Source organism: Myxocyprinus asiaticus, chromosome 41 (assembly GCF_019703515.2).
Source record: "Myxocyprinus asiaticus isolate MX2 ecotype Aquarium Trade chromosome 41, UBuf_Myxa_2, whole genome shotgun sequence".
Lineage (NCBI taxonomy): Eukaryota > Metazoa > Chordata > Actinopteri > Cypriniformes > Catostomidae > Myxocyprinus > Myxocyprinus asiaticus.
The window spans coordinates 20,506,230-20,519,263 of record NC_059384.1 but is presented as its reverse complement, the minus strand read 5'-3'; the positions used below and the strand labels follow the sequence as shown (position 1 = coordinate 20,519,263).

General features: G+C 37.4%; 1 protein-coding gene across 3 annotated transcripts; it reads left to right on the top strand.

The window, feature by feature from the left end:
- The first annotated feature begins 1,939 nt into the window (after positions 1–1,939).
- On the top strand, positions 1,940–12,714 carry LOC127431959 (suppressor of cytokine signaling 6-like). 3 transcript variants are annotated; one of them, XM_051682634.1, is made up of 3 exons: positions 1,940–2,251; positions 4,373–5,761; positions 7,649–12,714. In XM_051682634.1, the coding sequence occupies exons 2-3, from the start codon at positions 4,492–4,494 to the stop codon at positions 7,783–7,785; spliced, it is 1,407 nt and encodes a 468-aa protein (XP_051538594.1). In that variant the 5' UTR covers positions 1,940–2,251; positions 4,373–4,491; the 3' UTR covers positions 7,786–12,714. The 3 variants fall into 3 exon arrangements, with proteins under 3 accessions (XP_051538594.1, XP_051538593.1, XP_051538592.1); XM_051682633.1 differs by adding an exon at positions 3,321–3,461 and having other exon boundaries at positions 4,373–7,778; XM_051682632.1 differs by having other exon boundaries at positions 4,373–7,778.
- The last annotated feature ends 320 nt before the right edge of the window (positions 12,715–13,034 follow it).

Genomic DNA, 13,034 nt, shown 5'->3' with positions numbered 1-13,034 from the left:
GATTATAGCTTAATTTGAATAAGATTCTGTAAGAATGAAACACTGTTATGTTGCCCACCAAATGTGAAGCTTAGTTGTTTTTCTATTTTATACAAACAAACAAACAAACAAACAAACAAACAATTTAATCTAATGTATCACATGTGAGATAATAGAACAACACAATTTTAGAAATAATACAATATTATAATAAGTTATGCATAATCAGCTGAATACTCAATGTTGAAAATTGACACTCTTTGTTAAAGTCACATTATATGACTATATCTTAATTTGCATAAGATTCTGTGAGCATAAAACAATGTTGTTGGACTTGTTGTCCACCAAATGTGAAGCTTATTTATGAAGGCTATTGTAAACAAACAATAATCAAATCTAATAAAGACTATGTCATACAGTACATCAGATATAATTCTATAAATATTCAAATATAATAAAAAGTAATACATAATCTACTGAATACTTGAGATTAAAATTGACACTCTTTGTTAAAGTCGTATTATGCGATTATATCTTTATTTGCATAAGACTGGCCATTACAAACCAACCAACAAACAAACATATGCCTCTAATATAAGCTATATAACATATTTGATTGTGTAAATTTTTTTTTTTTTTTTTTCCTGGGTAGAAAGTGTTATTTCCTAATTGCTTATGCCTCAAAAGTATTGAAAATGGCTATTATTCCCCACAAGCTTTGCTTTTGTGAACAGGACAGTGATATTTTGAAATGTACCTATTTCCAATGAGAAAACAGGTGAATTTGTGTCTTTTTGTTCACATAAAGTCAGAAAAAAACAACGTATGAATCCAAATTAACATGTATTTATACTTAAGTAATATTCAAAGCCGTGCTGGACCATAATGGTAACAAGTACCCGTCTCTTCCCCTGGCTCACTCAGTGCACCTCAAAGAGGATTACAACAGCATCAAGACCTTGCTGGATGCCTTGAAGTATGATGAGTACGGCTGGGAGGTCATAGGAGACTTAAAAATGGTGGCATTCCTGATGGGTCTCCAAGGCAGTTTTACCAAGTTTCCCTGCTATCTTTGCCTTTGGGACAGCAGGGACACCAAGGCGCACTACCACAGGCTGGACTGGCCACAGCAGACCGAGTTCTCTGTGGGGAGGAACGTCGTCAAGTGGGAGCCACTGGTGGACCCCCGGAAGGTGCTGATTCCACCACTGCACATCAAATTGGGCCTTATGAAACAATTTGTCAGAGCTCTAGGTAAGGAGTCGACAGCCTTCAAGTACCTTCAAGACTTCTTCCTTAAGCTGTCTGAGGCAAAGGTCAAAGCCGGTGTCTTCGTCGGACCACAGATAAAGAAGGATTTTGGATTCATATGTTGTTTTTTTCTGACTTTATGTGAACGAAAAGACACAAATTCGCCCGTTTTCTCATTGGAAATAGGTAAATTTCAAAATATCCTGGACACAAAAAGCAAAGTTTGTGGGAAATAATAGCCATTTTCTATACTTTTGAGGCATAAGAAATTGGGAAATAACATTTACTACCCAGGAACAAAAATTGTGTTACATAGTGAATCTAATACAATAATAAGTGATAGATAAATTACTGCCAACTCAAAATTAAAAATTTACACTAATAATATTAGGATACTATTTTTGTTTATATGTATATAAACAAAAATATTATATGTATTATTGTATGTATTAATTTGCAAAGCAAGATTCTGTGAGAATAACACACTGTCGTACGCTTGTCCACCAAATGAAAAGCAGTTGTTGATTTATTCAAATAAATATAATATAATATAATATAATATAATATAATATAATATAATATAATATAATATAATATAATATAATAAATAGGCTACAATCAGGCAAACACAAATCCCAGTCCAGAAATCCTCCTCTGGTTATCTTTTTAGTGTCTTTTCCCATAATGCAACAGTAAACAAAGGAAGAGGGAGGGGAGATTGAGATTGTTAGCACAAATACAGAGGAAGATAGGAATGGACTTTTCATGAAACTTTAAGGAATGTATTTCTCATCACACTGCTAGATGCAGATGAAGAGAAAGCTACGTGTATGAGATGAGCATAGATGACGAGCATTGTGTGTTTATGTAGCGAAACCTCTTATTCGTGTGAAGGAGTTGCAGATGCTTTAGCTCAGCAGTGAGCAGCCAGTTATCAGCAAGCTAATGCCAGTCTTGCCGTCACATTCCACCCAGTTCTTTCTTTTTTAAACGGGAAGGGAATTTAATTATCTTTAAAGTGGTAAGTGTAAGTAGCTTGTTTTATATAAGTAAAAATTCACAATTTATAATTGTTTCTTGACATATGAAGCTCCCTTAGCATGCTAGCCGAGTTAGCTCACTTCAAGGCCTGTTTCTTTTGCGAGACAAAAGTTATAAAGGTTGATTTGACAGTCGTTATTATTTTTGTAATGTTGTAATGAGTTGACCTCACTTGACTCAACGTGACAGTATTGTTTTTATTCTATTTTGACGCTAAAATTATAGAGATAGTTAGCTTGTCCTTTCATACTCAAGCTAAATATGTTGTTGCACAGGCCTGTGTCAAGTTTTATATAGGCTGTATAAACTTCTGCATAATCAGAATTATCATCTGCAAATGAATTCGAAACAAACACGTTTGTTTGACCAGACAACATTTATTTGTAAGTTGATCTGACTGATTTATATAAATAAATGGTAAATTTATCATCCACAGATTAGCTTGTAAGACTGAACCTCATGTTGGTTTGATCGCTTGATTAAAGGTTTGATTAAGTGAAAGAACAAACATCTAAAGGCAGACAATTATTTATGCAATATAACACGAGCAAGAGTGCGATATGGCCTTATATCAGCACTGCTGTGATTTGCCACAGGTAATCACAGCAGTGCTTATTTAGGGCCATATAGCACGATTGCGAGTGTGATGTTGCTTATATACAACAGTTCAATGAACAAGTAAAATTTTTTTTTTTTTGGAAAAACTGAGTACGGCCATAAAAACGCATTTGTGCATGGAACTACTTTCTTACACGATGGATCAGAATGTGCAGTTGCTGGTTCAAACCAAATGATGCATTCAGGCCTCTCAAAAACATCACTTCAGAACTATTAGTATTACAGCTTGGGCTGTTTCTAACATGTTATAGGAGAAACAAGGATGTGTTTGTGTGTGTGTGTGTGTGAGAGAGAGAGAGAGAGAGAGAGAGAGAGAGAGAGAGAGAGAGAGAGTGTGGAGTGTGTGCGATCACCTGCTGATGATGCTGTAGTCTGTTAGTCAGCTTTTTGAAGATAATGTAATTTTGATTAAATTCATCCTGTTTTCTCAGTGGATAAATAGCCGTGCAAGCGGGGGTATTCCTTCGTATTTCGCGGTAGCCGGTGCGCAAGAGTCATTCACTATAGAAACCGCAATGTCCTCTGCCATTTTGAACAGTATTTTCTCTCCAATGTGGAAAGTCCGGTAAGAGGTAAGCGCCTTGAGTTTGTGTAATTAATCAGTCTGTTGTGTCTCTCAGCTGTGATGAGCCTTAATGCTGAAGTTGTTAGCTTAAAGCCGTTTAAAGCTATTTCCTAGTTTTAGTAATGTAGTATTAATACGAGCGATCATGGAGTGCTGTTGAATATAAAAACTGAGTGACGCTGACACGCTTCACGTCGCCAACTGGCTCATATTACACACAAAAATGGTCTTTTGCCTCTACCTGCTGGCTAAAATATTTAATGTCGCAAAATTAAATGTAAAGAGACATATCTCTGAACACATCTGCACTGCTCTTACACTTTAGTTTAGAATGGTACGAACACAAGTGGAGTGATACACACAGTGAAGTGTCCGAGTGTCGATGGTGTGAGACCATCAGTACTCATGGAACGTCTCTCGTGCAATCATCATGTTATTATTGAGTCTAGTGCTCATAGAAGAGATGCGTCTTTAGATGTTTCTTGAAAGTGTCTAGAGAATCAGCAGCTCGGGTGGAGTTCGAAAGGTCATTCCAACAGCGAGGAAGGTGGAGGTGAAAGTCTGGGAAAACCGCTATGAGATGGCACCATAAGGTGCCGCTCACTGGCTGATTGCAAGCTACTGGAGGGTATATAGAGTTATAGTGAGTGTAGATAGGAGGGTGCAGAGCCAGTTTCTGTTCTTTATGTGAGCATTGTGTAAATGATGTGGGCTGATATGCGCTCTCTTGTGTAAATGTAAAATTTTACGTGGAATTGACAAACATTGGAAATTGGATGCATAAGGCAGACTGCAAAAATGTATAAATGATTACATTATGATGCAATATATGTACCTATGTTATACATGTAAATATAAAACAGCATGTTTAATGCCTAGTCCACTTTTTAATTATATCTTTTATCTCACCTTTTACAGATGACGAGGGCTTTGGTGTTCACTGACATTTCCCGGTCACATGGCAAGACTCTGCAGTTAGCATCTATTGGTCAGCAGAAAGGACCATCCCATGCCCTCGCCTGACCGGGTGTGTAAGGATGAAGAAGATCAGTCTCAAGACGATCAGAAAGTCACTTAACATAAAGGGCAAAGAAGATGGGGATTTTGTCATGCTCCAGCAGCCATCTTTAGCTGCCGAGTTTACCAAGGAGGACTCTCTCTTTGGAGGTTGTTACACCAAAGGGCTGGTCGGTTGTGATCTTAATGGGGAGGATGAGAAGGGTCATAAGAACAGATCGAAGAGTGAGAGTCTTATGGGCACTCTAAAAAGGAGGCTGTCTACAAAACAGAAAGCTAAAGTCAAAGGAGGCTCTGCCGCAGTGGGCTCTGGGGACGACGATGACTGCTTCTCTTCCTCGTCAGTCCCAATAAGCTTTAGTGAAATCAAAGCCCAGCGCCCCTTAAGATCCTCTTCTCTCCGAAGCCATCATTACAGCCCTTCTCCATGGCCTTTCCGGCCTGTGAGTTCTGAGGAAGCTTGTATCAAGATGGAGGTGAAGGTAAAAGCCATGGTCCACTCCCCCAACCCTAGTCCCTCCCTCAATGGCATCAGAAAGGAGTTCCATGACATCCAATTAGAAGGTCTGTTCCAAGATCAGACTGAATCTCTGAAGGACATGGAGACTCAAAGTGGTAACTTGCATTTGAACATTGAGGATCATGTGCCTATTGGACTCACACCTCAGGACTACATCCAGTACACAATGCCTTTAGATGAGGGAATGTACCCAGTTTCATCCCAGGCTTTTTGCTTAGATGGCCCCTCGCCCATGGAAGTGGTAAATCAGGTCGAATCTAACTCGCTGCACATGGACCAAGATGATCTCATGCCATCAGACATTCTTATGGACCAGTCAGTGAATGGAAACCTACCTGGTACTCCATCAATGGTCCTTTCCAGTTCCAGAGCCAATACACCTTTATTTTCTCCCTCACTGTCACCTCTTTCCACCATTGAAATTCCAAGGACCCTCTCCGGGTTCAGTGGTGCAGACTCTCACGTTGTGGAGAGAGTGAGGCATCATCTGAACTTTGACCCCAGTTCCGCTCCCGGTGTAAGCAGGGTGTATGATTCTTTCCAAAGCAGTGGACCCACGGTTGTAACAAGCCTTACGGAGGAACTAAAAAAACTGGCCAAGCAGGGTTGGTACTGGGGACCTATAACTCGATGGGAGGCTGAGGAGAAGCTCACCAACCTTCCAGACGGTTCCTTTTTGGTGAGAGACAGCTCAGATGAACGCCATCTTCTCAGCTTGAGCTTTCGGTCACAGAGAAAGACGCTCCATACCAGGATTGAACACTCAAACGGCAGGTTCAGTTTTTATGAGCAGCCAGATATAGAAGGTCACACTTCCATAGTAGATCTCATTGAGCATTCTATTAAAGACTCGGAAAACGGTGCGTTCTGTTACTCCAGATCGCGCTTGCCAGGGTCAGCCATGTACCCCGTTCGGTTGACCAATCCTGTCTCTCGGTTCATGCAAGTCCGTTCGCTGCAATATCTTTGCCGATTTGTCATTCGACAGTACACGCGGATCGATCTGATTCAGAAACTGCCTTTACCAAACAAAATGAAAGATTATTTGCAGGAGAAGCACTACTGAACTGATTGTAATGGGATGCAGTAGTAAATTGCACTTTTTGTTGAGTGATACGTCCTTAAAACAGTTTACACGTATGGAGGTAAAGGCTTGATTTGTGTCAAAAGCATAGGTTGACTATCTGATCTTCCTACAAATAAGAGCGATAAATTTGTTGTTGCTCTGATTCAGTGTTTTACTTTTTACAGGGCTCATCATAGCTACATGGTAAGAAACCAGCCTGTTCTCATCAAATTTATATTACAATGGCAACATTTTTGCAAACCAAAATTAAGTGCTTCATTGCGCATTTGGCTGCAGTTTCTCAGTGAAATGTCCAGCGGGGGGCACCAAAATCGAGTGAAATTATATTGTAATCAGATAAGGTTTTAAAGGAGAATATTAGATGGATGTTTTAACAAGTAAAACATACCTCCCTAACTTAAAACTTTAACCTAAACCTAACCAATAGTGTTTAAAAAGATAAATGAGAGGTGTACAAAATCATTTTTTGTCACTTTTATGGCACGTTCGCTTCACTTTTGCTTTGAGCGTCCATGGCTGGGCTCGAGGTTCAGTCTCCAAGTCCAAAGTCCAACACTCTTATCAGGTGAGCTCCCGCGGAAGTTAATCACATTGGAATAAGTGTGTAAATGTAGGTCGGTCTGGAATACAAGCGTTAAAATGTATCGTTTTTCAAATTAGGGGAGTACTCGGAAGTGACAGCAATGATCGATCATGAAAACGATGATAGAAAATGAAAATGCTTGATGTGACCACTGAATTCAAAATTCAGTGACAACTATACGTATCAAAGAGGGGCCTTATTTTTGAGATTGATTACATTGTCATTTTCAGCGGTACCTTGATTGTCAACAGAGACGTCTCATAGCAACCTAACTGACGTTACTAAACGATGCTGCAATGCTAACGTTTGTTCTACAGGTTTATGATAATCAAACGAAAGTTTAATCCACCGTGTTTTGAACATCTGTCTCTGCACACATTTGCTAAACAGGTTTTATTGTCATATAATGTGGAAACTTTAATTTATATCATTTAATAAAAGTGAAGGTTTGTCATTGACTGTAAATCTCTCTCGGTGCCGACATGTTTGCGTGACATCTGCATCTCAGTGAAATCAGAGCTGAAGATTTCCGCACGAGTTGTAACGGGGTATCCGCGGGTCCTTAAGTCTTAAATTTACTTTTTAAAATGTAAGGCCTTAAAGAAGTCTTAAATTTCATTTGCTGAGGTCTTAAATTTTGGGGTGTGAATAGAGGACACACAAAAAACAGAATCTGCGCGAGTCAAAATCATCTCTCTCTCTCTCTCGTGCATTTAGCAGCTGAAGCTTGAGTTTAGTGTGAGCGCGTGCAGGGAAGCGAATTTCTACTGAAATTACGATGTTACATGTATAAACCTTCATAAACCCGTTAATCCGAAATGCAAATGGTGTTAATTTGCAAGCGCACGAGGTTGGAGCGGTCTTTTGACACCTTTCAAATCGTTGCGCTTCCTTATTTTACACTACATTTGACAGTAATTGTAAAGCTAACAGAACTACTCAGCTGCAGATTTACACCTGTTAAATCTCTCATCTCCATCTCTCTAGATGTACGGCTGCCAACGCAATTGACACTGTTCTCACACTCTCACACCACACGTCCCTTTTCTCACGCAGTGATAACGTCACGGAGCAAAGAGGACACTGACAGCGCACGGACAGACAAGACAGAGCAGCCTGCATGATGCTGCAAGTTATTCAGACCAATCAAGGGGAAAACAACAGCAAAGCGCATTAACATTTTCAATACATCTTGTTAGCTTTAAACGGCCATTTTTAAGGTAACTGATGAGTTTTTATTTGAGATATTTCACTCAAAAATGAAAATTTTCATCACTTACCTTCATGCTGTTGCAAACCTGTATGATTTTCTTATTTCAGTGGATATCAAAAGGAGATATTAGGGAGTTTCAGTCACCATTCACTTTCATTGAATGAAAAACAAGATGCACAATAAAATATATATATATTAAAAAAAAAACATCCAGAGACATTCAAATCGCTTCAGTGGTTTTGTATTTACCAGCTAATTCATTTTTATTTTATTGCGAAAGTGGTCTTAAATCTTTCTTTTATTTGGCCTTAAAAAGTCTTAAAGTTAATTCCTTCGAACCTGCAGATACCCTGTGTAAGTCCAACATAAAGTGGCATTCCATTGCAGTTTTCCCAGTATGAAGTTTAAAATTCCAAGTTAAATGGGAGGAAGCATGAATTATCACAGCAACGAACTCCAACAGAGAGCAGCGTGACTTTCTGTCCGGGGCAGAGACAGCGCTCTAGACTCTCGAGATGCACATGCACACTCGTATAAGGGAAATCTTCTTTATCTAGATCAAGCACAGCTGAATGTAACAGAACAAAACACTTAACACTGTGCTTTAAAAACGCGATTATTATGGTGTCACGGAAACCACGGTTTGCAGATACACGGTTCAGAAACAGTGGAGCACACTTACTAAGCTTATTACAGTAACCTGAAGGAAGAACAGAGACGCATGTTCTAAGCATTGTTTCATTGACTTGACCAGCGAGTCTTCCCAATGACAAAATATTATGCGTTATATTTTGATTATGCCTTCTTTTGTATGTATTGTAACAGACTACATTATAACAGCCTATGTTAATGAATAGACGTTGGAACAACAAGACAATGCAGCAGCCAAAGATGTATGACATGTATGTACATACTGTATTTGTACATGTCTATATGCCCCCCCCCCGAGTACTTGAGTAGACAAAATGACCAAAATGCTAACCCCTATTTCAAATGATGCATTAGAATAAACGTGTTTTTAGAGAAAAACGTAGCAGGGTGTGAGTTATAGAGCGAGGAAATAAGAAAAGTGTTTATAAAGTAATAAACAGCCGTTGTACCCTTGATTTGTGTGAAAGTGAATAAAATGCACAGTTGTTGTAGTGCCTCTAGTGTATATTTCACCAGGAAACTGCAAAAAAAACGTAGAAAGCGGCACGTAAAACTCAGTTTGCAAAACTATAGTTATAGTAACATTCACTGAGATTATGTTGTAAGAAACATAGTCAGGATTGGGATGCCATGCCTAATGAAGTTATAGGCATACAGATTAAGTGAACATGTATTGTAGATTTTGATTTGAAAGCTTGGATTGGAAAACAGTCATGTTGCTGTAAAGCTTCAGCGTTTGGTTGTTCTTTGCTAAGAAAATATGATGTCAGCCACATTTTTGGCAGGTTTTAATAGTTTTCTCTCTAATAATCGGTACGTTTCAATTAAACTTGCTAATATGCTGGATGCCGATTTTTGGTGGAATATGTTTATAGCTCTGCATCAAAGATCAACAAACTTTACTGAAAGAGTTAGTTTTTATTGAGGATTAATCTTCTACAATTGTTAAAAGTTACATTTTTCTCTTAACATTTACTTTAAACATTTGTTCAATGCCATGCATTACACTTTTGTAGATCTGTGCAAATTGACAACAAATTGAGTCAGTCAGGTATGAGAGCACCACAAAGAAAAACTGTGAATCACATAAAAAAATAATAATAAAAAAATATAGAAAAATATTTGTTTTTTTTAAATGCCAATAATCTCAGATTTTTTCCAAAAAGGGAGCAGGTAAAGAACAAGAGTTTTTGTTTTATTTTAATTTATGTTGTGTTGTGTGGTTCATGCAGTATTTTGTTCTGTTAAAATTACTGTACCATTTGATCATACTAAATTTTTGGCTCACGTACATAAGCAAAGATAATATGGTTCATGAACGTTTTGTTTTTAAACACCATGTAAACGGGATAGTTCACCCAAAAATGTAAAAAATTGTCTTCTTCGTTTGATTTACTCACCGTCATGTTGTTCCAACCTCATATGACTGACTTCCGTGGAACACAAAAAGAGATGTTAGGCAGTATGTTAGCCTCAGTCACCATTTGCTTTCATTACATATTTGTCCATACAATGAACATGAATGGTGATCGAAGCTAACATTCTGCCTAACAATGTTTTTTGTTCCACGAAAATAAATGTCACACAAGTTTGGAACAAAATGAGGGTGAGAACATTTTGACAATGTTCTTTTTCGAGTGAACTAACTTCAAGTATTTGTTCTTTGAGATTCTAGTGCTGGAACGATTGCCATCAGTTGTTGTTGTAGTTGCTGTGGTTGAGTGAAGGAAATTAAGCAGGAATTGTTCGTGACAATCTACCAAACCTAAAAGCACAGTTTTATAGACATTACACCTTAAATGGCTTATTTATACTTGAACCATAGACAAACTTTCAATTAATTAATCTGCAAATATCCCAAAGTAGTTATGCATTCATAAGTCAAATACTCTGAGTGAATATGGGAGATTTTTTTCTTCCATGCAGAATGAGAGCAGGTTTTCTTTACCCGCTGCCCTCTATAATAGCAACATGTCAGCCTGTCAGTATTTGATAAACTATGCTTCAAGCCTAAATGTTGCATTCAGACATTTGAGAATTCATACACTGTTGTGCATTTTTTGTTTTTTCTCCACACCGCTAGTCTCCTTTTCACTTACCTGTCGTCATCATCACCTCTCCTATCACCTGAATGGGAATTGCTTATTGCTTTTTTTTCTTTTAATCAGGGCTTTAATTGGGCTTTCTTATAGGGAAAAAGTCATATCAAACAAGGTGTAGTTATCAACTCTGAATGTGACTGAAATGACTAAATGATGCTGGGATAGATTAGGACTACATGTGTTGCCCTCATAAGAGTCGGCACTGTTTTACTTTAGACTATATTGGGATAATCAGCAAATAGGGGAGCTTACACATTTATTTTTATCTGGCATATTAAATGTGTGTGAATCAGAGCCAGAATTTCTTGGTCACGGTTTTCACACCACACATGGTCTAAGGCATTTTAAAGACCTTTATTAAAAAAAATAAAAGGTGCCAACTAGCGTTCACGGAAAACATTGAACAATACAGTGTGAAGTACTCGTGAAACACCTTGGGGAGAGTTTGAAGGTTAGCTGTAAAATAAACAGTGTGCCATCTTTAATATTCATCCGTGAAAACATACCCATGGAATTTATTTCTTGAATGAATGTTTTATTAGTGTGATGAGTTTGATTTAAATATGCTTATGAGGGAACAGTTGAGGTGGAAGATTCCCCTTAAAGGGATAATTCACCCCTAAATGAAAATATTGTCCTAATTTTCTGACCCTCATTTTGTTCCAAAACTTATAAGACTTTCTGACCTCTGGGGGAAAGAAAAGGAGATGTTAGCCTCAGTCATATTTTTTCTATACAATGAAAGCGAATGGTAATTGAGGCTAACATTCTGCCTAACATCTCCTTTTGTGTTCCAAGGAAGAAAGATATTGGTTTGGAACAACATGATGATGAGTAAATAATTTTTTTTTTTTGGCGAACTGTCCCTTTAACACACCATAGATGTTTAGGTTGAGGTGAAGAATGTGCTCTGTATTGTTGAATGTGAGGTGTATTGTTGGCTGTGTTTGCTGTATTTGAACTGGTGAAGTTGCCATTTTTTTACCCCATTAAATGGTTTTGTTAAGAGTCAGGAGAATTTTCTTCTCAAATCAATTGCTGATGTCTGAATTACTTATAAATCGTGTGTGTAAGTGAGTGAACAAGCAAGCAACAAAAAGAAGAATGTCTTAGGCAAGGCACAAGCTTTTCAATTAGTTGAAAATGCATTTACCAGAATGTGGAAGTTGACTATTGCAAAAAATAAATGTGAACTTAAGTGTTTGATCACAATGTACAATGTTTTTATTTTATTTTTGCCAGATGTGTGGATTATAATTAGATAAACACTGAAATTGTTCAGTTTTGTCTGTGGTGTGTGAGCATGCATTTTTTTAAACATTGCCGGGACTCCATCATGTTTAATATTTTTTTTCATAACCTTGTATGTATGTTGTTAGTTGTTGCTTGTTCGGACTGCTGAAGTATTTTGACTTTTGTGATGACAGTCAAGCACTTAACAAGTTTCACTGAAATATATATTTTTCTGATCCATATTATGTTGTCCTCGTACTGCGAATGAAGGTGAATGTTTACATGATACAAATGACATTTTCTTTGTTTATATGATCTCTCTCTAAACATCTTGGTACAATTTTTCGAATGTTTTTCTTTAAAGGGTCATGCACATTTATGCTGCTTTACGATTATGATTGCCTTTTTAATTACAAAATGGGGGAGATGGAATGTCACCTAGGTATAGGCCTATGTGTACACAATGACTTTGGTATACTCTTGAGAAAGTCAGATGCAAAAATTATTGTCAATGTTTCTAGTTAGTCATAATGCTCTGAATTCAGTCCTTTATCAGAAAGAGTCTGCTCACTCCAGTTTACATGGTCTGTTTTCCAAAGTCAGTTATTGTTTGTTGTCATTTGAATTAATGAAAGAACCAATAGTATTTTCTTGCACATTTGGATAGGTTTTTTCTTTTTTTGTATCTGCTGGTGTATATTATGAATAAAATAGCTATTCAAAATGTTTTGTATTTCCTTTCATTTTCTCTGTCATTTTTTTGGTCAATTGTAAATGATTAAATGGTTTCAATTCAAGCTATGAATTGTATAAATGAAGACCTAGGGAGAAAATAAATTGTTGACATTCTTGGACAAAGATAAAAATGTGTGACAGTCTGCTTACAATAGTTGGTGTGTGGTAAAGTTTAGGTTGCTAATCACAGAAACAGATCTGTGAGTACTGAAAAGACATTTGTTCTTTTCCTGAGCACAAGATGTTTTATTCATAATGTAATGTGATAACTTGTCACTATGATGCCTTCCTCATGAAAAAACACGTGCTTTTAAATGTGCTGAACCGAGTGAGTCAAACTTTCAGTGTAAAAAGAACCTTAGTTTTGGTTTGGTTTGTTATACAGGGATATGCAAACTTGTTCCAGGATATAATTGCTATTATGGATCCATCATCTTGT